At 39.5% G+C, this 25,166-nt stretch overlaps 1 protein-coding gene across 1 annotated transcript in view; it reads right to left on the bottom strand.

The window, feature by feature from the left end:
- LOC104411727 (monofunctional C1-tetrahydrofolate synthase, mitochondrial-like) overlaps window positions 1–20,980 on the bottom strand; it is a gene marked incomplete at its 5' end in the record, with an annotated part of 57,428 nt that extends 36,448 nt beyond the window's left edge. Inside the window, 6 exons of the mRNA XM_010022217.1 lie at window positions 4,480–4,632; window positions 6,274–6,381; window positions 17,506–17,683; window positions 18,076–18,176; window positions 19,157–19,198; window positions 20,841–20,980. Coding sequence (XP_010020519.1) covers window positions 4,480–4,632; window positions 6,274–6,381; window positions 17,506–17,683; window positions 18,076–18,176; window positions 19,157–19,198; window positions 20,841–20,980 — 722 coding nt within the window. The remainder of the gene's footprint in view (window positions 1–4,479; window positions 4,633–6,273; window positions 6,382–17,505; window positions 17,684–18,075; window positions 18,177–19,156; window positions 19,199–20,840) is intronic.
- Window positions 20,981–25,166: the final 4,186 nt, after the last annotated feature.

Raw genomic sequence — 25,166 nt, 5'->3', positions numbered from 1 at the left:
CCTCCTTCCTGAGAGGGATTACACCTACTGTAATAAATGTAAAGGCACATCATCTAACAGAGGAGAGCGTGGGCTTTTCCTGTTAGCATTTTTCAATTTAGAACTGCACAATTGCTAGCCTACATTTCCCATGTGAGTTTAACTTCATAGATTTCCTCTTCTGCAACTTTTCCCACACTTACTACAGTTATCTCAAAACCTGCCTGTGGAGTCTATGAGCACCCAGTATTTTTCCAACCAGCTGTTTGGGGACTTCCGAGCACTGCTACAATACAGCAACTATAGAACACCAAAGGCAGGTGGCAAGTGCCACATTACCAGGGGCATTTTTTTGACCGAAAGAGATCGGAATACCTACCAGAGCACTACTCCTTTGTAAACTATATAACATTTTATTGTAAGCTAAATACTTTACAAGGCAAATACAAATCTCACCAACATTTATGCTTTTGAAAAATTACCCCATGTTACATATGTTGTCAGGAAGAGTTGGGCAATCGACCAATAATGATTCAGCTGTCCCATAAGAGAGCCTGAGAGAAGGGACAAAACGACAGTTTGGAGATGGGCCTCATGCACCACTGGGAAACTGCAATTTCACTTCATTTGGGCCTGGACTCCAGTTTATGTTCAACAGACAGCCTTAAAACTTGTTAAGCTCTTAACCATCATGAAAGAAGAAATTAATTCGACAGGGAACAATATATTCCTTCTTAAAATATTCATAAAAATATTTACTTTCAAGGTTTTTTCCCCTTACAATATTCAGGTAATATTTTAGCAGGACAGTCCTGGCTCTCACCCACAAGTGAATTAGGGCTTTATTACTCCCATAAACTGATTTCAAACCACACTGGATCACCCCAAGAGTTCCTTCCCAGAGGATATAGTTTCAGAACTACTTCCAGAGACTTGAACTGCTTTCTCTATCAGGAAAAAAATAATATTTCTGTAATGGACCAACCCTTTTTCAGATATGTTGATATCTGAAGGATGTTCGCTGTGAGCATTTGGGAGCTGGCATGGCTCCAAAGGCTCCACGTATTTTCAAAGGGACGTTGCCTGTAAATTTAACCCATTAAAACAAAAGTGCATGGCTGGAAAAGTATAATACATGTTTAAAAATCAAACTGTGATTCAAACACAGCTATACTACCTGCACCAGTGATTTGGTACTGTCACTTCACAAAGAGAAAAGACAACAGGTTTTAATTCTATGACCAGCCTGCATTCTTGCACACCAGATGAAAGAGAACAATAGAACATGACCGAATGTGAGAAAGCACCAAACTGCAATGGCTTTTTGGGTGGGGGTGGACATACTACACATACTGCAAAAATCTAATAATTCTCCACCCAAGCATTGCTAGTGAGTGACCTCACTGGTTTCCTACATATACTCCAGCAGTCTTCCTGCCATCACTCTGTTGAGCCAAGCAATGATGTCAACAGTCCACCTGTGAGAGTGATGTAGCCCTCTGGGTCATGGTCGCAGAGAACTTGGATAAAAGCTGTGCCAGTGTTAATTAAATGCACCTCTTGTTTCACTGCTGATTTCCTCTGATAAGGCTCAGCTCATTTTTCCTGGAAAGACTTCCATGCTGCAAGGGAACCAGAGCCAACCATAACACAAAACAAATATTGCTTAGAGAATATGAAGACAACATACTAAATATTTAGTTAAAAAAAAAGAAAAAGAGAAAAAAAAAAGATTGCCTATCAGTGCTGGGGTAAATATAAATCTAATTAATTTACATGTGCTAATAACAAGGTTAAACTACAAATGCTAGTTACTGCAGGTGGTTTATCTTTCAGTAGTACTTATCTCTTCCATTTGTATTGCTCTTCCCAATTAAATTGGAGTAGGATTCTAACAACCTGCTTTAACACTGATAAGTTCTGACATGCTAGAGTGTGAGCAACTTGCCCAATAAAAAATATGCTCTGAGAATGGAGTTTGGCATTTAACATCAAAATTATCACTACAACTTTAACAAAGGTGTTGTCCGATAGCATTTATTCTGCCATCAGAAAGGTCTTAGCTGTAAGAAGGCTCTAAACAGCTTAGATATGAAGGATCTTTTTCCACGAACACAATTAGCCAGTAAGTAACAAAAGAAAAAAATATATACTGCTCCTTCTTTTTTTTCCTATATAAAGAAATCTAATCCACTGTCATGACTGGATGCTTTCATCATACACTGTCACCAGGATTTCTGTAATCCGTCTACTCACAGCATCTGATCTCCAGCCACTGTAAACCTTCAGGACATGCCCTTTTGTACTGGCTTTGGTTTTGTAGACATTTTCAGATAGCTTTATTAGTAAGAGAACCATCAAAGGAAGACTTTCAGTTTAGAACCTGACAACAAAAATATTCCTTCTTGCACAACTTGAAAAGTATCACTAGCCCTAAGATTTAATTGCTAACAGCAACACACACAAAAAATCTGAAGGTGGCAAAATAGAAAAGTGATCTCAAAAGTAGTGGTACAACTCTATTATGAGACTTGGTTTCCCAGTGATGACAACCGTCAATTCTGAAATGCAGCAAGCTGGACATTTTGCCATAAATTTTATTATAGAGAAAGAATTGTATGGGAAGGATATTAGGAATACATTCATATTCATTCATTCATTTTGATTTGTGGTAATTGTGAAAGTTCCAAGGAGTGTTCTATCCTACATTCCTGAACGTTAGCAATATTTTCCAAACAACCAATGATAGATGTCTATTTAGATTTTTAGCTCTTGGCGATCTTATGTTTATAGAGTACCTTGCCCTACAAACTCTCTTGAAAGACATAACACTAAGAGTATACTGCCTACCCTTCCTGATATGGGAAAAATTCCATGGCTGTACTACCTCTCACCAAAGTCAGTGCAACTAACTTGGATGTATTTTTTACAATATCTCTCAGTAAGAAATCCCATACATAAAACGTCCTTCATAAGAGCAGTGTTTTTTTGGTTCTAGGCGGAAACTGAAAATGAGAGGTAATGCTTGAACTTGTTTGGTTTATACTGCTCCTATGGACAGTTCCTATGGATTTATGAGACTGAACTGCAGCTAGTTTGTATTGAAGCGTGCAGAGTGTGACTCATTCAGAAAGCTCAACCCAAGAACATTTCACTCTGACATCCTACAGAATAGCTCCCTCATGGATTGGAAGTAGTTGCTGCCCATTCTTCACGTTCGTTCCTCACAACTTTATGACACACAACTTACAGTACAAACTTGAATCCAGGCCATGAAGGAGATACTAGAACTTCTGACAAATCTCATTCTGTCACCAGTAACTGGAATTCGGTCTTACACAATTTAAATACACAGCTGTGCTCCACTTCTGGCACATAATGTGGCCATGCAGAAGGAAAGCATATCCCCAAGTCCAGTGAGTTAGAGTGACACAGTTTCCTGAACTCCAGGAACTCTCCTGGTCAGAAAGTACTTCCTTCCTTGTTTCAAACAGTTGATTGTTTCAGAGGGAATTCAAAACAATAGATTAGAAACTTTCAACCTTTCTAAGTGTACTGCTACACAAGGAAATCAGGCCATGCTCTGGAAAGATAAGATAACATTGGGAGAGTACTCTTTCCGGAAATGCAATGGCTTTTGCATCCCTTCTCTAGCACCATCCAATGAATCAGCTATACACAAGCAATACTTCATTCTATGAGATGTCACATGCAGTTCAGCTACTGTTTGGAATAAGATGTGCAGGACTGACAAAAGGCATGAGCTAACTAGCTTCCCAGCAACTTTGATAAGGCAAGACAGGGAAGAAAATATCAGTAGTTTCCTAATCTAACCCTGTACTTTTAAGGACAGGTAGGAAGAAAGAACGACAATTGCCTCTATTTAGCACCTCATTGTTTAAATCTCTAAAAAAGAAGAAAGAATGTGCTGCTACTTCTGCAGTTAGAAATCTCTCCTTTTCCACCATCACCTAGTTTTACAGAACCAGCAGAGATGTTCACAAGGATTGTGAATAGATCAGGCTCATCAGCTAAAAAGCAATCATTTTAATTGTATACTTTTTCCTAACAAAATTCCTTTCATCTAAATACATTATAATGCTTTGTAATAATGGATGAAAAATTTAACATTTAGAATATAATCATATCACTGCAGTTATTTACAGGCTGCAATTCAAATAAGGAAAGGCAACAGACAAGTAAATAATTTTTTCTGCAGCATTAGGGTGGCTAAGTATTCTAGACTAATTGAAAAACATCAGAAACAGAACCAATGGCACGAGCCTTTCTCTCAGACGCTGTCTGACACGATATTACATTTTCCTAATTCTCTTTTCGTATCAATGTAGAGCTACAAAAAATGTGAGGATAAAATCACTATAAAACCCCAAGAACTCACCTGGTTATACACGTTATTTTTAGAGACAAACAGGAAATGCACTTCCCTGTCAAGCTGGGTCAAAGGAAGGGGAGTGATTGAGTTGAATACACTGCACTCACCGTTCCTACCAAAGGGTAGATGAATCCAGCTCCAATACTGGCTCGCACATCACTAATCGGCAATATGAAACCAGTGGGAACGCCCTTCCTCTCAGGCTGATGGGAGAGGGATAGGTGAGTTTTTGCCATACAAATGGGAAGATTTCCAAATCCCTAACAGAAAAGGGAAAGAAAATAATCAAAAAATGCTTTTCAAATTACAGTAAAGACATAATACGTTTTAACTTTGTTATCAGTATCTTCTAGTAATCAAAAAAATACATATAGCAATAGTTAAACTCAGTTTCTTAACTGCTGATATTTCAGAAATGGACAGAATACTGTACTTTGCATGCTATTCTCTCTCAGCTCAGGCCTCTATCTCCAGAGATTTGGCTCTAGTGATGTCCAGCTTCTAGACTGGCTTCTCAATCTACAGTTAGGTGCAAATTTGCCTATACTATGGCTAGTGTGCTATTGTCAGAAAGGGTGCACAATGGCCAGCGTAATGAACAAGAACTGTACACCAACTCAATAAACTCAGTACAGCACTTCCCTCTGGATTCTAGTGACCTACTTGGATCTGAGAATAGGATTCATAGTCCAAAGCTCTTTAAGAGTGCTAATGTCTTCTTGGGAGTAAACACAGAAGTCTCATGATGCTTTGGTTTGTTTTTAAACAAGACAAAACCCTACGCGAAGCGATGGCACCCTCTCCACTAATGACAGTGCAATAGCTACTCAAAAAGTGGTAGAAAAGCAGGGGAAGGCCCTCAGCAGCTCCCCCAACACTGTTTGTGTCCCAGGTTATTGATCAGCCTTGACACAGGCACATTCTACTCTTCTGTTCAATTCCCTGACAAACAGGGAGGAAACTGCCTCTGCAGCCCACTGCTGATGACAATCCTTTAATGACATTGTGAAATTATTTCCTAATATCACTAATGTTTAGACAAAAAAATGGGTTAGAGAATCACAGCAGGAAGAGATCAAGAAATGGACTATTTTGCTTCAAGTACACTAAGTAAGCTTCTTATCCATCTAGAAAATCAAACTAATCCTCAGGAGGTTTGTGTACGAGAAGTCGGCTATACTTCTGCCTGTTTGACCAGGCTGCTGAAGTATACTCAAGAATTTTTCCATGACACATAGTCCATAGCTTCTATTTTCTGACAGGAAGGCTCCAGCCATGTTTACATGCAGAAGCTGTTCCATTACAGAAAACACATTCACCTCTCCACATGGTTTCAAAACTGTTTTCAAACTGTAACAAAGCCCACTCCCACATGCTTTAGGAACGGTGATCTATTTCACCTTTTAGCATCTATAGTCCATTGAAAATAGTAGGAATGGAAGGAAAACCAAACATTTTACATGTATTGGGAGCTTTTTTATTAACACACATAGCTGCATGCAGATCTTTTTATGTTTGCAAACTAATTTTTTGCAGGTACAGATGAACACTCATACTAAAACTAGGCAAATTCACTAGCTGCTACTTTTGCAGATGTGCATTTGTCACATTTAAGGCAGTAATCCAAAATTACCCCTCTGCATAGAAAGTACAGAGTGTCACCATAATCTCTGAGTGATTCCAAACACCATACATCTCTAGCAGGAGATACCTTTCAAGGTTGAAACCATTCTATTCTATCTAATCTAATCTAAACCAATCCCTACTGATACCATAGGTAAACTCACGCCTGTTAGCAAAGCTTGACTAAACATCCCAATCTGAGAACCTTCTACACCCTGATGTTTCCTAAGACTCTCATCCAGCAGATACCTGACTGCATAATTCACTCATATTCTTACCTGCCGGGTGTAACGATCAACTTGTGACTGTGCAGCAGGAGACAACTCTATATCCTGAGCTCCATACACCTTCTGAGCAATGATCCTTATTTTTTCAACAATAGGAAGCTGCAAAGACAAGGAAACAACACAAGGATGAACATTAGCCAAGAGAAAGTAGGATCTTGTTTGCTAAGTGAGAAATCTGAATCTCTCATTTAAATTGATCTTTGTTAAACAAGCTTGCTAAAGCATAAAAGCAAGTAAAGGGCACAGGGTGATCGATACAATATTCAGTGACAGGTACAGGAATTACAACCATCAATTAGGGCCTGCGCAATTCATGCATTACAGAGTTGACAACATGAGCTTACACTCTCGCCTAAGTGTGGAAGAAAATTACTGCCATGTAGTTTTAAAGATCAAGAGTCAGTGCACACTACAGACACAAGGAAGCAAGCTCCACTGGGTTAACAGGGATCACTAGACAAATAAATTTCATTTTACAATAAAGATAATCTATACAATGAGTGGACAAGGCAACGTAGCAGGCAGCCAAGGAAGTTTCCTTGGAGAAGCACGAAATTGTAGCAGAATTTCTTGCTTCTCCTCATTGCTCCTTTGATCATAGTATTTTTATTTATTTTTATTCTCACCTCCTATCCTTCCTATATATGTATTTTGAATTCTAGCATTGATGTTGTAAAGCACTTTGGACAGTTAAAAAAGAATAAATATGAAAGCATTCTAGGATACACTTTGAAATCACAAGACACTAAGCTCAACCCCTGTCTCCATGGGTATCCACACCCACATCACGTTATTCAACTCAAACTGAACACGTTCTGGCTTTATAGCTTCTATTTAAAGGTAGATGTAGACTCTCACATTCGAGCCAATAGAAACCTTTTCACAGATTTCCAGCAGACAGGTTATTTTTGTGGTCAAACCAGGCATACATTTTTTCGTGCCTTCATTTCTGTTTATGTAGCATAACAATGCCTTCCTCTTTCTCTCCTCTGGTCTTGAATGACCTTGGAGAGAGCAACTGTCACCCATATGGCCTATTTTAAACAAGCAATCCTCTTTGACTACTTCAATAGGAACAGGACGATGAAGGAAGTATCATTCCACCAGCACTGACCACAGATGGCCAGAGATGTGTGCAATACTCCAGGGAACATCCCATCAGTAACTGGTACTCTAGCATATTTAATTAACAACACATGTAGAAGAAGTGTTGAACAAAATCTAAAGACATGTCGCTTGGGGAAGAAGACTTGATAATCTAAAACAATACAAGATGCACAAGAACTCAAAATAGAAGTATTTCATTTTATTCCAACAAAGGCAAGGAACTGGTTATGAATAACAAACTCTATCTATCTGGTGCATTTACAGGAAGTTCCACAGTTAATCACATTTTTGCAATGCCTGTCTAGAAGTAATAGGTTTTCTGCAAAGACACATCAGTTGAAGGACTTGTGTCAGACTGACCTTTTTTGTATTTATGATTGAATTTTAGAAAAATTAAAGTTTAAAGTAGTCTGCCTTTACATTAATAACGTAATCCAGTAACAGAGACATCACAAGAAAAGATGCTTGACAGACTTTTGAGTAACTTCAATATAAGACAGTTAAAAGCTAGTAAGGCTCAAATAAAATCCCTCCTCAGACAGGAAGCTTCAAAGTGAGGTTTAAAGATGTTCCACAAGACGCTTTCTGGATGTACTGACTATATGAGTATTGCACCTCAATTGGGTGGAATGATGTCATGTTCCTGACTTCAGGCTTTTTAAAGGAATCCAAGCAGTACAAAAAAATCTAATGCGGGTTGGAGATAATGCATTGCAAATATCCTGGACATAATTCCTGGCAGCATTAAGCTAAATGGATATGGATAGCTGTCACGAGATGAAACTTCTCTCAGGTTATTAAATATATTCATACCCATGGCAGTTTTGAACACAGTGGTAGAAGTGCAAAATATGTCTGTTAACTTGCTTTTTGAGTGCTGTTTGCTTGATGGCCAGGACTAACAGCAACAGCAAAGGCAAAAGGAATTCTGCTCTTCGCTGTCAGTAGGCTAACATCAAAACTAACAGCTTTCTGTTTAAACCTCAGTAAATTCATTGAGATGGAGATGCTCATTTAGATTCAACTTGTATTTGTGTCAAAATATTTCAAACTCATTTGACAGCAGCATAATAACTATGCCCTCAGCTCCAAACAAAACCCAGCAGAGCTTTGGCTAACATCACAGGAGACTGCTTTAACGACAGTGGTGGCATTCTGCTCCTCCTGGGCTTTGTGCAATACCTTGCACGACTGAGTTGAGCTGGGTAGTCAAACTGTACCCCTACAGATATTTCTTTTAACCAGAATTTCAGGTACTTTTCAGACCAGTACCCGCACCTCACATTTTGCAAACGTAACCTCAGAAGAACCACCAGCAGTTACGCAAGCGTGAATGTCAAACAAAAGTGGTTTTCTGAGATCATCATATATTTTTGCAAGGCAGGCTCATACAAACAGGTGAGGCAATGTGCATGGTGTCAGAGGAGAATTTAAGCTTATTTAATCTCCCAACACAGGCAGATGAGTCCTCACTGAGCCTAATTAGGAGAAAAATCAGCAGGGAGGCACAGATGCTCTATACATATTAAGACAGCCCATGCATGTGCACACTCTTAGATATCCTTCCTTCCTGAAGTTTTGAGGAGTAGGCTCAAGTAGGAGTTCGAGCACTACACCATGCTAATGATCCACCTGTTTCCTAGTATTTTGTAGGATTTTTAAGGGATTATCTATTTAGGATCACAGCTTAACAGCATTTTGAGCTAAAAAGTTTCCTGTATTTCAGTTACCAAGTAATATTGCTGGAAAACTTCATTTTAATTTAACTTAAAGAAGTATTTTTGAAAGAAGAGCCACCTCATACTTTACATGAGAAACAAAAATTCATTTTGCTTGAAAATATCTTAATGGTATTTATTAGAAAAGAAGCTCTCATAATTCAAGAGACTTTTTACATATATGACATAGCAGAAGCCTGGATGTTTGCAAGACACTTGTAGGAACAATTCTTACTTTTTCTTTTCTGGTCTTTAAAGGCAAGTTTACCTTTAGCTTTTCAACAAGACTGTTGATTATTCAGCACTTCACTATGGAAAAACTCTCACTGAAGGCCACAGGCAGTCACCATATGTAGTAACGCTTCACAGTGCTAATTCATATGGAAAAATGCTTAGCTGAATTTGAAGCGGTTGAAAAATAGAGGCATATTGATAACCAAATCATTAAGGGATTTTAAGCTGGATTTTTTTCTCCAGCTGATACTAGACTCTTCTAAAAAAAAACATGTGAGCTACCTATTTGTACCTTAAACACCTTGGTCAAATATCTGCCAGCAGAAACCATGTATCTTAGACACTCAGAAAAAAAGAAGTAATTTCTCATCTCTCACTTTTTTTGCCTGAAAATTTTCTACTGCGGCTTAGGATATTTCTGAACCAACTGTTCATTCCCACTTGCAAACAACATAGCACCCTCAGTTGATGAAACTATCTACAGGGCATCAGTAAAACAGCCCTAATGAAAGAAGGATGAACAGTCTCATTTGAATGGTGAGCATCCGTATGAGCAGCAACTTGGTTCCACAACACCTCTGCTATCTGGACAGCTATGGTGATAATGGTATTTAAAAAATGTGCAGTATCAAAAGCATGAAAGATTTATGCTCAGCAATAAAAGCTCTTCCTCTTCTTATTTCCCTTATGAAAGGCTGTGAATGTTACACAACCAAGGACATTTAGGTGGAGAACAGGTGATAGATATACAATAGGCAGTAGGGATTTAGACAAAATGGCTCCTGTGCAACTACATATTAATACTAATGCTGAAGAAATTATGGCAGCTTCAGAGAATTCATTACAAATTCAATTCTAGCTTCTCAAAAAAATGACAGCATGAAATGTTCGATGTATATTTATACTGAATATGAGAAGGTACTACAGTATAAATATTTGCTGACAAGTAGCTTTAATGTTTCTCTCAAAAACAACCAATCCCCCCAGCCTGCCAGAGACAATGTGCATTTCTGAAATCTCACACATTCAGAGCTACCAAAGCCATATGCTTATTCTGAGGCAAACACAAACACACATGCTTGTTGAGGCTGCCAAGCACCCACACCATAAACAGGATTAACTCCTTGCCTAAAGCATAACAAATCCTACACCATAACTGCACAAACTGATTTCACAAAACCAGTGTCTGTGTAGCTGTACATTTCGTTACTTGCTAGAGAACAATTAAACTAAGAATCAGCACTGACAGAGAAGAGGCCGTCATTCCCAAGACTAAATTGATTATCCAAGAGGAAATCACACTAGTGTTGTCACCCAGCCACACTGCTACTTCCACTGGCATTCCACTTGCAAGACATGATGTTAGTGAAAACTGGTGCTGTTATTATACAATTTTCTTTCTTGCAATACTATCAAAAGCAAGGTTTTAACCAAAACTTAGTAAGTGTTTAATTTCTGCTACCCTTTCCTCACATTTCCTTCACTCTTATCTCTTCCTTCAGCTATAACGTGAGGGACTGTAGATTATAATTTTCCATGTGGCGCTTGATGAGGATTTCCATGGCAGCACACCAGCTTCAAGAAACTGTTCTTCATCCTCCCTTTCTCTGCTGCTCACATTCACCCATGTGCCAGTGCAACTGAGAGGGCAGTACCGCTGTTTGTGCAGCTGCACATACCAGAGAAAGTGATCGAGGCTAAAATATAACCCAGGTTAAAAAAACCCTATTGTAACCCAGATCAGTTCACACATCCAGTTTACCATAAAGACAAAGCCTGTATAAAGCAGAGAGACAGAGATGACTTAAATGCTGTATCTACAGAAAGAATTACTCAAACTGTTCAAAACTGATCACTGAAATGTACCAGCAGAAGCAGCAAATTGGACAGGGACATGTGGCTTGGGCTGGGATTCCTAAAATCAGTCTTGTTGCCAGAAGTCAGAATCATGTGAAACAAAACATGAAGATTACCCAGGACCTGCCTTGGGACTGTGCTTAGGATTCCCACCTTTTGCATGCTGATCTGGACATCTGATTTTAAGCTGCTTGGCTACTGGAGAAAGGAGTTAATATTTTTAACTCCTCATAGCCAATTCCTGAGACTGCTTAAAACAACCTATTTCTTTCCTCCTTCCTTTCTTCTGCTTTTAAAAGTTCCCCCTGACTTCCTCAACCAAAACAGAGCCCAAGCGAAAACACGTCTGAAAAGCCAGAGTCAACAGCAGTCACGGCGAAGCCACACTATTATGAGAAGCACTGGTGTTAGCTAGCTTAAACTGAATACCTTAAGTGAATGCCTGTCAGTGCAGCGCTGTCTGAAGGCATCTCTTTAGGATGTTATACAACATAAATATTTAAAACTATTTATTCTCTGAGAAAACTTAAGATTCTGCTGAAAAAACATGCATTTATCCAGAAAATATACAAAAGCACTGTTAACTTGTAAAATCATTAGCTTTACTACTTCAAGCTCTCTAAACATTCACATTAGTCTCACTGCCTATTTTTAACTATGAGATCACCAGTTTAATTATGAAGTCACAACCTCTGGATTTATTGTTATTGTTAAAACAAGCTGCTTGTTTTAAGTGAAATTCTTAAAATAGTTCAAAATTGAAGGCACTGGGTTTTTTTATTTTTCATTTTAACTTATGCATTCATTGAAAGCAATAAAAAAGAATTGCTGGTTGGCTAAGTGAAACAGCATGCAGACATCACTCATTCCTCTTCTTGGGAAGGTTGCCAAATGAAAACATATGATGGCTGAAGGTGCTGTGGGGGTGACAGAGTGCAGTGCAAAAACAATAGCTGACTCTGCACATTCAAATTCCTACTTCTAGTTTCTACCCTGGATAAAATAAAACCATATTTATTGAAGTATTTGTGTATTCTGGTTACAGAAGATCTGTGGCTGACAAAAGGATTCCTAAGTCTTCAGCACTCCCCTTCCTCTGTTGGCACAGGACAAGATATTGCTTTCTTTAAAAAAGGTATATTCAGTCAAGTTGAACAGTTTGTGAATCAATGCCTAAGCCTGTGGCCTTAGAGATTTATTTTGCATTTCCCCAGCTTTGAAAGCCCAGCTGAGACTAAGAAAATGGCTTCACGCAAATAGGAAAATAGTGAAAACATGGAAGTGCAGCGCTGTCAAGAGCCTACAGCCTCAAAAAATAGGGATGGATTGAAAGAAAGACATCTTTCAACACCCAATTCAGAGGAAGAAGTGTCCAGAATCCACCAAAATCTCTTTGATGGGAGTGGGAGGAGGGGCTGGTACAGCCCTGTGGAGTTCCTCTTTAATGTATCTTCACTGCTAGATGGCTTACTAGCAGTAGGGTGGGGGGAAATAGCTTAAAAACTAGCATATCCAGGAGGGCAGCATAGTCTGCATTTTCAGATGAGAAATTATCTCCATCATTTATTTGGAAAAGTTTCAGTAAGGAGCGTATATAATTTTATTTATTCCTATTCCAGTAGTGCTTAAGGACCTTCCACTGGGTCCATACATTATTGAACTCTACACTATATAAAGAATGACACAGAAGTTATTTGCCTCCTAGGCAAAAGAACAGAGCTATGTTGGGCTGATGTGACAGCAGGCACACAATGGATAACTCTCATGGCTTAGCAGCCATGGTGTTGGTGGAGGAAACAGAAAATCCTCATAATACCTCTGACAGCACCTGCATTCAATCACAATGGGATTGAAATGGTGACCAGTTTGATGACCAAACCGTGGACGAATGCTCCAGATTTTCCCAGGTTATTATTATAGCTGACAAGGAGAGGTGCCATGCTTGACCTTGTGCTCACCAACAGGGAGGGGCTGGTGGGGAATGTGACGCTCCAAGACAGCCTTGGTGTCCTTGGCTGCAGTGAATATGAGATGGTGGAGTTTAAGATCCTCAGGGAAGTGAGAAGGGCACGCAGCAAGCTCACTGCCCTGGATTTCAAGAGAGCAGACTTTGGCCTCTTCAGGAACCTGCTCAATAAAGTTCCATGGGATAAAGCCCTAGGGGGCCCAAGAATGCTAGTCAAGGATCACCTGCTCCAAGCTCAGAAGCACTGTGTCCCAACAAGAAGGCAATGGGGCAAAAAGTCCAGATGGCCTTCTATGGTGGGGCTACGGAACTGATGGGCAGCAGCAGAGCCGTTGACGTCATCTACCAGGACTTGTGCAAAGCGTTCGACACTGTCCCACACAACATCCTTGTTTCTAAATTGGAGAGACACCAATTTGATGGAGGGACCACTCAGTGGATAAAGAATTGGCTGGATGGCTGCACGCAGAGAGCTGTGGTCAACGGCGCAATGTCCAATTGGAGACCAGTAACTAGTGGTGTCCCTCAGGCTCCAAGCTGAGAACGCTCTCCTTTTTTCTGCAGTCTGGCCAGGTAATTCACAGCACTCAGTCAAAATAAATGTGCAATCAACTTTCACAGTACAACCTGGAAATTTTTTCATTTGTCATTATGTTACCTAAAGGCAGAGCACTGGAAAAAACAGGTGTCATCTGACAAACAAGGAAAACTGGAACAATGCCTTCTCCTCTCCTTTTTATGACCTTTACATGCTTCAATTTAGTTTTCTAATGCTGCATAAATCAGGTTATTTGAGGCTTTTCTGTTGGGTTTTATCTGTCAGGTTACCATCTCAGTCTCTTAATGGGAGGATACTAACTCACTGACTGGCCAGATACGCCAATCCTGCCTCATGCCATATGCCTGACCTTCTATCTCCTGGAGTGTTAGTCCACTGCGCTCCAGCTGTCTTGCAGGAAGGAGCAATGCACCTCTTATAAACTTAATGCCTGCCTTCATTCAGACCTGTGTTTCCTCCCCCAGGTTAAGGGGGGCTGCTGTAAGTCAAGGAAGAGTTCACCACAGGAAAAAACAGGAGAGCAGGATAGTGCAAGAAGGCAGGTTACTCAACAGTCATACACCAGTGAGGAATATAGCTTCCCCCCTGCCAAGAAGAGGCTCTGAAGCCAGACAAATTTGGTAATAGGATGTGTATGTTTCCATCCTTTCCTATCCTCCCGCTAGTTATCTAAACTTACTTTTAATGGGTCAGTCAAGTTTGTTTTGAGTAATAGCTTTCTGCTGCAACTTAAAACACCCATACTTCAATAAAAATGAACCCAGAAGGGAAGTCAATAGTGATAAGAGAGTTGATATTTTGATATTTTCCTCATGTAGCAAGAATATATATATTTAAAAAAAAATCCAGCCCCCCCCCCCCAAGATTGTTTCATATTGTTCAGGAGGACTTTAAGCCAAACCCATCCTCCAAACACAGAAGAAAAATTCATTGTAAGAAACAAATTCAACAGTAAAGTCAGAGGTTAGTGTGCAGCGGGGGCAAAAATCCATATTAAAGCCACACGCTACTATAGTATTTGTTATAATTACTGCTAATAACGAAGGATGGAAGTACGTCTTGTCACTTACATCCCCTCTAGGCACAATGACAGGGAGAAATCATCTGTCTGAATCCCATCTTACTACCTCTACTCTTTCTTATTTTCTGTTACCCCTAGGTATTATTCAAAATAAAGTTGACTGTTATCCTGTCAATCACAGTTACCCCTTTGAACAGAAGATATCAGTCCTCTAAACTGCTAGATAAAAAAAAATCCTATTACAGCCTCAATTAATATCTGGAAAGGCTCATTTGGAAAACGTGTCTTTCCATCATGTCTCTCTGAGCCCAGTGACCAAATGACCTATCATACTGTACCAGTGACAGCATTGCTGTTTCACTTTGCTACTTCCAACTGCTTCAGTCCCCGTCCTTTGCATAGTAAGAATGAAACAGAAGCCTGAACTTTACACTTTACTTGTTTTGTTGGCCTGAATTTACTTATTTTACAGTATTTTTAAATCCTTTCAACATATTTTTTGAGGCTTATAATACTTGTGTTAAGTTATGGGATATTAAGTTGATGTAAAGATGTGATTTATTCCCTTTGTGCTTAAGATCATGCTGCTTATGCAACACAGCACAGAACAATGTCTCTGGGAAAGACATTAAAGTAGAAATCAATCTCATTTTCTTCCTTCATACAGGCAGACTCCACCCTTACTAATCCTTTCTACTCATTCATACCACAGGACTGTAACCTACATGGAATATTATAACACCAGAGCTTAAATATGGGACTCATCAAATTATAATGTACTATCTCTGTAACGTAAATGTCCTATAGGGAAAACTATTACACATATTTCTGAAAGTTTTTGGTAGGTTTTTTTTTTTTTTGTTTCCATTTTATTATGCAAATCCTGAAAAATGATACCCTCTTTTTCCAGAGTATCTGATTAGAGACAAACTCACAAAGGCAGATACATTGTCTATTTTTTGGCTGTAAAAAAATTCTGTGGGCAAAATGCCTTGAATAGATGCTACAGCACTCAAATTACCAAGGTATTTTCATCTGTTCTGTGAAGGCAGTAGTTAATACCAATAAGAATTGGCTGAATTACTGACATTTGGGAAAACAGTGTGGGAGGTGGAAAGAAGAAATGAAATGGGTGCAACAGATACGGGGTACATATCAGGGAGGAGAGTGAAAGACAACACAGGGCATATCTACCTCAGGCTGAACTTTTTACTGGAAAAAAGAGTCAAAACAGGAACTTTCAGCCATTTAAAAGAACGAAGCTGGGATTCTGCTGTTAAAAAATAGCATTCAAACATTTTCTGAAGAAACTTAAGTAGCACTATCAACTGGGCAACAGGATCTGAAACTTGACAAGGGCTTCTTTGGTGCCAGAGAAGTCTATTTTGCTGCCCAAATTTTAACCCACCCACATTTGGACAGTCAGAAAGGTCCTGAGAAATCATTTGTATAACCTTCTCAGCAATACATCCCTCCAAATGTTCTGCCTGCATGGCGGGACTCCAGCATAGTACTTTCAGGGGCCTGAGCAGCCCTTCCTTGCAAGCTGCTCCTCTTGACAGTTCATGCTGCTGAGCTGCTACCTTACAGACAGACAACTAAAATAATGCTCTCCAAGTCTTCAATCTCAGAATTGAAACTTGGACCACAATATCCTTTGTTAGGTTATCTGACTAAGGGTAAGCAAATTAAACACAAAGCCCAAGCAAGGATCAGAGGAACAATGATAGGTGGAGGAACCCTAGTAATGTAATCAGTGGAAAAATCTGATCAGTGAAAATAAGAGCACACTGAATTGCCTGTTTCCCAAGACCATACAAGGGGGAGGATGAGACCATTGTCCTTGGTGTGAAATGCACCAAGGTGAGTCAATGGAGAAACTCATCAGAAAACTTTGCAAATGAAAGGGTGTGATTGGCTACAGCAGCATAGGACTTGTTACAGGATGTAGTAAGAAAAGCATTTTACACAAAAGTGTAAAACTTACGACTGTGGGAATGTGTAAAGATTGTTAGGGCATGTTTAGTCAAAGGACCAAAGATGGGGAAAGAGCATAATCAAGATGGATTGAAGAAGTAGTATGAGAAAAAATAGAGGGAAAAAGGGAAGATGGGGCCAGTTGAGTGTAAAGGTGTCTGGTCAGCAGCTTGTCTGACTGAGGTCTGTGCCTGAGGGCTACAGTCTGTCCTCTATTCTCATTAAATCTGATTTCTGTCTTCTGTGTGGGTGTGCTCTCTACTCTAGATGTGTATGCTAAAGAGCAGGAGGAGAGGTCTGAGTGCCAGCAGCTGGAGTGAGTTATGAACCTCAGCAGACCATGGTGCCAGTAACTGGAACAGGACAGGGGAACAGCAGGCTAACTGCATTTCATTTTAGCTGATTTTCAGGACAAATATCACATGTGAGATCTTCATGGAAAAGTCTCCCATAATAATTTGTGAATGTTCCACCTACAGACATACTTTTATGGTAAACAAGAAAGTATTAGAATCATCATTCAATAAACTAAATAACTAGCATTACCAGCAAGTATCCTACTCCTCTGATTAGATAAGCCACAGATTGTTTTGTTCTTTCCAGCTTTTGTAATTTTAAGCCAAGTCAAGCCCCTTTCCAAGTATGTTTGATAGCTTTGTTGCAATGTTCTTGTTTTAATTCTAATACTGATGCAGCATGCATTTATTAAAACAAAACAAAAACCACCAAAAAACCCAACCAACCAACTAACCAACCCCTCAGAAAACCATATAAACCCTCTTACCTGCAAGCTGTAGAGATACTTGAAACTGGTTTTCTGCCTGGCTGCCTTTTCCACAGCTTGAGCTAATTTTACTGCTCCTCTACCACCAGCTGACCAGTGATTGCAGGGTACAGCATCAAATGCTCCAGACTGCTTTGCAATCTTACATACCAGGTCAACCTCAGCAGCAGAGTCAGTTCTGCCAACCAAACAGTTCCATCTCATTATTTTGTTTAATTAGTTCTCTTTTATAGCATTATATACTTAGACTTATTCTACAATCAGCCGTTGTAAAGCAAGTCTACATAGAAACTGTGCCATATACTTAATGCATTTATATACAGCATATGTATGTGTTATAGGCAATTAACATGTAAGATTTCTAGTTCTGTAACAGTATATACTTTTTAAATGGTTTTAAAACCTTAAGAACAAGACAAGGATTTCAAGGTCTTTATATTCATGATGAAAAAAGGAAATTCTTTAATAGCTTGTTTTCTCCATGCCAAAATTGATTAATATAAAAATCAAGAACAGTGTGAAATTTTAACTGTGGATTTACTCATAAAAGTAATGAAAGATTAGACTTACTTGAAGACATTTAGAGCAACCACAACAGGAACTCCAAAGAGCTGAGCAATTTGAATCTGTTTTTGCAGATTACAGCAGCCACCAGCTACCAGCTGGAGATTCTGTGCATTTAAATAAAAATTAACGGAAATTGTAAGATACATCAAGTCTTCTCCAGCCAAAGAATTTTCCACAAATTAAACTGAACATAAACAGTGCTGATCATGACAGTTGCAGGCAAGTAAAATGCTTCCATACAAAAATATCTTGGCACTTACTAATTTTCATTTCAATCAATAAGCAACAGACATATTTAAGTAACTAAGCAGTGCCCAAAATTTGTACATGAATGCATTGCTGTCTTCTGGGACAGAAGACGACAGTGCAGCTGACGACTGGTTGCCTATCACAACTGTGAAAGGGCTGTTAGTCTCTTGTATGTTAGTCTCTAGATGTGCTAGATGCGTATTTAATCTTTTACCTCACACTGTGTAGGCCTTGTCTTAATTGCAACAACACACATATCCTTAGTCTGATAAAACCAAAAGACCAGAATTTGTCTACAGTGAACAGACAAGAAAACAAACCTCTAGAATCAACTCTTGTTTGAAGAGTGACATCCAACACAAAATGTGAAGCACAAAGAGATTAAACCTATTGTTTAATGAACAGGCTAAGCTATAATTAACTTCAGGGAGTGTTTTTGACCTCTGCACCACTCTGCTCTTGTCCTTCCTTAAATGACACTATGATGGACTGAAGAGCTGATCAGCCTGAAAATTTAGTGGTTCTGGAAAAACTACTGTAAAAAAGTTATTTTTCAGCTAGCTCAGTTCCTCAGTACAATCTACCATGCAGTCACAAAAATAGCACACACAAGAGGGATAACACTAAGTGGATGGGGGAAGATGAGATAGCTTTACTTGTTGGCTATGCCTGCTAAAGGTGTTACTGAATGTCAGCATTAGAGCATACTATTGTTAAACACGACAGTGCACAGCATCCAGCCAGAAGAACAAGAGGTTCTGATTCTCCATACACCAAGTTTGTTTGTCCCTTTAAACAAAAACTTCTCCTAAAGTTTTGTAATAGCTCTTCTTACCTCTTCTGTGTATTCTTTCTTCAAGGGGGCACCAGCAGTTACCTGGAATAATAAACAATCGACATCATCACAGATTGACACTTGTCATAATCCTAATTGGTCAGAAGTGCACTTTTGCTTACTTTCTATACTGCCAGTCAGCACATAACATTGCATGCAACATCACAGCTCAACTGCAGCTTCTGTTTTATTCCAAGTAACACCAATACATGGAGAAAAGCAACACTTCCTATTGTATTTGAATAGCAAGATACAGGCAGTAATTCAGAAACTAGCTGTAAAAGATTTCTTAGAGGCGAAGTACTTGGATCCCATGCTTAACAATGCACCAGCAGTGCAAAGACAATGGACAGCAACCTCCAAGAGCTGGCTGAAGGAGTAACAGTTACACAAGTGTCTAGAAGAGGAACATCATCTTTGGGTGTCCTGTAATTATTGCACATGACAAGGAGCTGAATGCAAATAATTTGCTTTGCTGAAAGCACAAAGGTACACAGAAAAAGAGTACCACCAGGGTGCTACTCTGAATCTCCAAGGACCACAACACACTGATCCCAGGAACTGGGCTTAGTCACTTCGGTTTTAGTCCATTTCATAGCTAATCTCCCAGTAAAAATATCGGGTACATTATGTAAACAAATGAAAGCTTTATACTTCTGAAGACACAGATCAGATAGAAATAGAAACAGTTAATAAGACATATTTAAGCCTTATTTTTGCTAGATTTAATGATACACACATGACAATACACCTGCCCTGGTAGGCATGGAGGAATATCGGTAAAAGTAAAGAAAATTTGTATTAGAAGTGGACTGAAAATATAGGAAGTTATATAACTATGTCAAACTGAAAGACTATGAAAGGACAACTCAGCTTTAGCGCTAAGAAATGATTAGCTGTAAGGGAGACCATGCATTCCAAAATTTTGTGGCTGTGGAAAAAGCTCTGGTATTTTCACCCAGTGAGACTGTTTCCCTGGTAGTACCACCTCTTGCATGCTGCTGGACAGCTTAAAGTGTGTCTGTCTGCTTGGCTAGTAGAGTATGATCTGATTGTGTGACTGAGGAGTACTTCTACAATCAGTAATCTGTACAAGTCTCTTCATGGCTTAAACAGCAAAAACCAATATACTGGTGACTTTTGGTACACCGGGAAAACACTTGCAAAATTTTATCAGTTACCTCAGTATCCCTGAGGGAATTAAACTGGCAGATTAAAAGGACAGAAGGGATTCCCATTATTGCAGTGAAACAAATCACAAAACCTTCCCTAAGAATGTTCCCTGCTTCTACATGCATACAGGAACTCAAACCCTTCAAATTCCTCCTCAGCTGCCAACTTTCCCAGCCTGTGACTACTGGCTGGGAAAGTGCACATAGTGAGTGAACTTATAAACACTATTTCAAAAAGGCAGGGAAAAGAATATATATACATACTATAGCTTTTTATTTCATGCAAGCAAATTAGCAAGATTTAGTACTTCTACAGAGCTCTTTTGTCCCTCCTCTTTCACCTGTGCCTTTCCATTCTTGCATAGAGGTAACTTCTACATAATGATGTAACTCAGGAAGGATATCCAAATACTGCCCCATAGGCTACCCCCAGTATTTCTTATACCAAGATATTTCAGTTATTTCAAATATCAGCAACAATTTAATTCTCTAAAAAAGGTGCAAAAACTTACATTTGGCCCACCTCCATGCATCTTCAAAGCCCTCACTGTAGCGACAAGTACAACCACACTGGGAACCAAGCCAGAGGCTCTGCATTTGATGTTGAAGAATTTCTCCATCCCAATGTCAGCACCAAAGCCAGCTTCAGTTACTGTTAAACATTAAAAAAACAAAACAAAACCACACATAAAACATGCTTTCAGTTAAACACTGGCAGATATTTGTACTTTAGCATACAGTGCACTTAAATATACACCAGTACTCAGTTTTGAATGAACTTTAAAATAGAGGTCTATTTACATTGCTGAGTCTGATTAAAAAACTATTCCCATCTCAGAAATAAATTAGCTTATTCTTGATATGTACAGTATGTCATCAGAAGTAGTCACATGGGGGGGAAAAACCCAAAGCAATCCAAAATAGTTTGAATCAAAGTATTTTAAAAACATCTAGTCCTCTAAAATAGCTTTTCTGTGTAATTATATTTATTTTCAATGTCTTTCACATATACTTCTCTATATTATTCCTCCTCCCTTGATTTCACTAAAGATATACTTTCATCACAACTAATAGGCCTAAATTCTCATAGGTTTGCAGAACTTCTGATCATTTCTTGCTTTTGTGAAGAGGATGCTTAATTATAAACACAAAACAGCAGTTACTGTTATGCCTCAGTGTTGTAGACAGTATTAAATAGCGAATTTTATAATGGGATTTTGCACCAAAATCAGACATTAACGTAACATGACTCAGGAGAAAAATGTGTACAGAATTAGGATACACTTGGCACAATATTTTTAGTGGATCTACAAATAAAAGAGAAGCTAGACTGTATTAAATCATGTCAGTCTCTTCAGAGACTGATTTTTCAAATATCTATTATTTCGATTATCTCTTTTAAAATCCAAAAAATTTATTTCTATGAGACAAACTACAAGCATGCAGCAATTAAAAAAAAAAAAAAATATCAAGGGATTAAATCTTCTGTTGGTTGAAAATTTGCCAATGTAACTATTTCCCACCAGAACAAACTGAAGAGTTGGGTTCAGTGTGTGCTGCTGGAAGATGTGAAGGTATTTTCAGGCAGGGTGGGAAAATAGCTCGCTCCAGAGGCTTCTGGACCTGACTCCAAGCAGCGCTGGTAATGTGTACTCATAACCCAAATCAGCGTGCAAAAACTAGTAAATTTCCTTTTCTTTCTCTCACTCTTGACAGCAGTTTTGACTCTCATGCTTAGGATCAGAGGGGACCACAAACAGCTGATTGAACATTTTGGGGCTGGAAACCTTGAACAGGGTCGAGGAGGAGGCACAGATCTGTTCTGCTGCTGTGGGAGAAAGCAGCTTTCTGTTGGCAGCCGATGCGCTTTAGGAAGTCCCAGCCTTTGTACATTTGTCCTCATCCCACGGGTCCTTTTCCACCTCTTCTTCATTTTGCACAGGCTGAAACAATTGCCTGCGTGGCTCTGCTCAGAGGGAGGAAATGGCTGGGGGAGGAAGAGCTAGCAAACAAGGGGGTGGCTGCAGGGGAGCAGGGACCTCTCGAAATAGTAATATGGCAAGTGTCATGATTAACATTCTCCAAAATCATTGTAACAAGTATATTATCTTTTACTGAACAGCCCTGAGAAAGAGACATACCACACATGGAAACAAAAAAAAGAAAGAGGTTTACACAAACACAATAATTCACAGGAACAAAGCTAATGTCAGGATAAGTCATATTAAAAGCAAAGCCAGGGATTACATGTCTGCTTTCCAGTAACCCCCATTCTTCTTCTCTGGTCTCTTCTGTGGTACAGGGTGATTAATGAGAACTCTGAGTCACGAATATATAACCATGATCAATCTTTAATATAAACAATAGATAAACTACCAAGTACTTGAGAGGGTGGGAAAATAATTTGTCTCTTAGAGATTGCCAGCGTATACACATAGCAGTCTCCTAACATTTCCAAACAGAGTTTCCAGGGAGTTAATGCTTTTCATGCCAAGCCTTTTAAAGGGTCAGTTTTCCTTAGAGAAAGGGGACTGCAAGTCTACCTTTCAGTGAGAGAGAAAGAAAAGCAGAGATGTCAGCCTTCCAGGAAACACAGCAACTTCTCACATAGCACTTCACAGCTCTCAGGAAGGTGCTAGCCACCCTTCAGGCAGTCTCAGCAGCCATGGAAAATGCCCAGGAAAACTGTGCAGGGCACTTATCTGGGTAGCTATGCATATTCTGTTCTTTGCATTGATTTCCTTTGATGTGGAGGTAAAAACACGCATTTGCCAAAACAACCCAAACCATATATCGGTATCCGAAAAGCTAACAGAACACCAGTGTTCACTGAGGAGAGTGCTGTAACGTGGAGAATGGGATTTCTTCATTTGAAGCAGTAGAAAGGGAGACCAACATCAGTGCTTACTCCAGTGTGCGGAAGGAAACAGGATGTAGTAGAAAAGCTGCCTGAATTTAAGTTGCAACTCCATTTTATTCCCTCCAAGGAATAGTGAGAAGATCGAGTAATATGCCAAGCTATTATACTTTAAAATCTTTGTGCTGAAACACTTAATACAATTACTTTTAGATTGTTTCCTGCTTTCAAATGAAAGCATCAATGAAAAACAAATACAGACAACGAATGGCCAGTTTCAAGCCAGTCTACGTTTAGAGATTATGAGATAAAACAGCTAATAACTTTAAATGTAACAACAGAAATTTAAAGTAATACATGCGTTCATTTATTTCTGTTATAATTTCTCATACATGGTTTGTCAATAGAATTAGAGATTACAGGTGAACTGATAAAGATATTTGGGAGCAAACGTCTACCTAGGCAGACATGGTTTGCTGTACCTCAAGTGAAAGACAGTTTGACGCAACCACTATTATCTGCTGACAGTCTTTACCCAGCTTCAGTTCTCTTCCCCAAAATCTCTTTATCCTGTCCCCTGCCAAGCAGCTATTTCCCAGCCCCATCAATTACTGCTACCTGGGCTGCTGCACTACAAGCAGGTAGGGGGTTTGTAATAGATGTGATAATGTCAGCATGATGTTAACTGCTTGCTCTGATTTTCTGCCTACAGACCCAGCAGTTTTAAAGAAAGTAAAGAGGTAAATTTTTTGCCTTCAGTAAGCTAATAGAAAACATACAGGTATTTGCATTTCCAGCTGAGAACACAGCCCCATGGCAACATATGCCAACCCAGATCAGGGTTTTTACAGTTCCAGGCCTTGCTTTGCATTCTGGATCCCCTTCTTGCACTGACAAGACTGGACAACGATCTGGACAAATATGAAAGTATTATTTTCTGGAAGTAATTTTCAGTGAGAAAAGCTCTCTTTACTCTCCTGCTGTCTGTTCATATAAAATGCAAAACCTATTTCCACAAATGCTCTGTTGTTTGATTTTATGCTTCTATTTTATAGCCTAAGTATCATAAGGAAGATTAGAATGAAGATTAAAAATTAAAATTTCATATATCAGCAGTGCACTACCATTACATTACTTTTAATAGTGGGCCATATGTCAAATCTTGCAATTAATATACATCTTACATTTGCTGAGGTGAGTAGCTCCAGAGAGGATGCCTTCAACATTGGAGTGAGGGGAAACGCAGTGTCCAGGAGCCTCAATTCTAAGCAGAAAGAGCTCATCAGAAAGGTCTATTACAGACCGCCTGATCAGAAGGACTCTGTGGATGAAGTGCTCTACAGAGAGATAGGAGCAGTCTTACACTTGCAGGCCCTTGTCCTTATGGGGGACTTCAACCATCCTGATACCTATTGGAGGGACAGTACAACCTGGCACAAGCAATCCAGGAGGTTCCTTGATTGTGTGGAAGACAAATTCCTCTTGCAGGTGACAGAGGAGCCGACAAGAAGAGGTGCCATGCTTGACCTCGTGCTCACCAACAGGGAGGGGCTGGTGGGGAATGTGACGCTCCAGGGCAGCCTTGGCTGTAGTGACCATGAGATGGTCGAGTTCGAGATCCTCAGGGCAGTGAGAAGGGCACGCAGCAAGTTCACTGCCCTGGACTTCAAGAGAGCAGATTTTGGCCTCTTTAGGAACCTGCTCAGTAAGGTTCCATGGGATATAGTCCTAGAGGGCAGGGGGGCCCAAGACTGCTGGTTGGTATTCAAGGAGCACCTGCTACAGGCTCAGGAGTGTTGCGTGCTGACTAAAAGGAAGTGTGGCAGGAGGGCCAGGAGACCTGCATGGATGGATAAGGAGCTGCTGAGGAAACTTAGAGGGGAAAAAAGAAGCTTATAGAAGGTAAAAGTGAGGACAGGCAGCCTGGGAAGATTACAGGAACGTTGCCCAGGAAGCCAGGGACCAGGTTAGGAAAGCTAAG

This window comes from Nestor notabilis, unplaced genomic scaffold, assembly GCF_000696875.1.
Source record: "Nestor notabilis isolate BGI_N333 unplaced genomic scaffold, ASM69687v1 scaffold6009, whole genome shotgun sequence".
Lineage (NCBI taxonomy): Eukaryota > Metazoa > Chordata > Aves > Psittaciformes > Psittacidae > Nestor > Nestor notabilis.
Note: the sequence above shows the minus strand (reverse complement) of the source record. Positions and strands in the feature narration are given on the sequence as shown.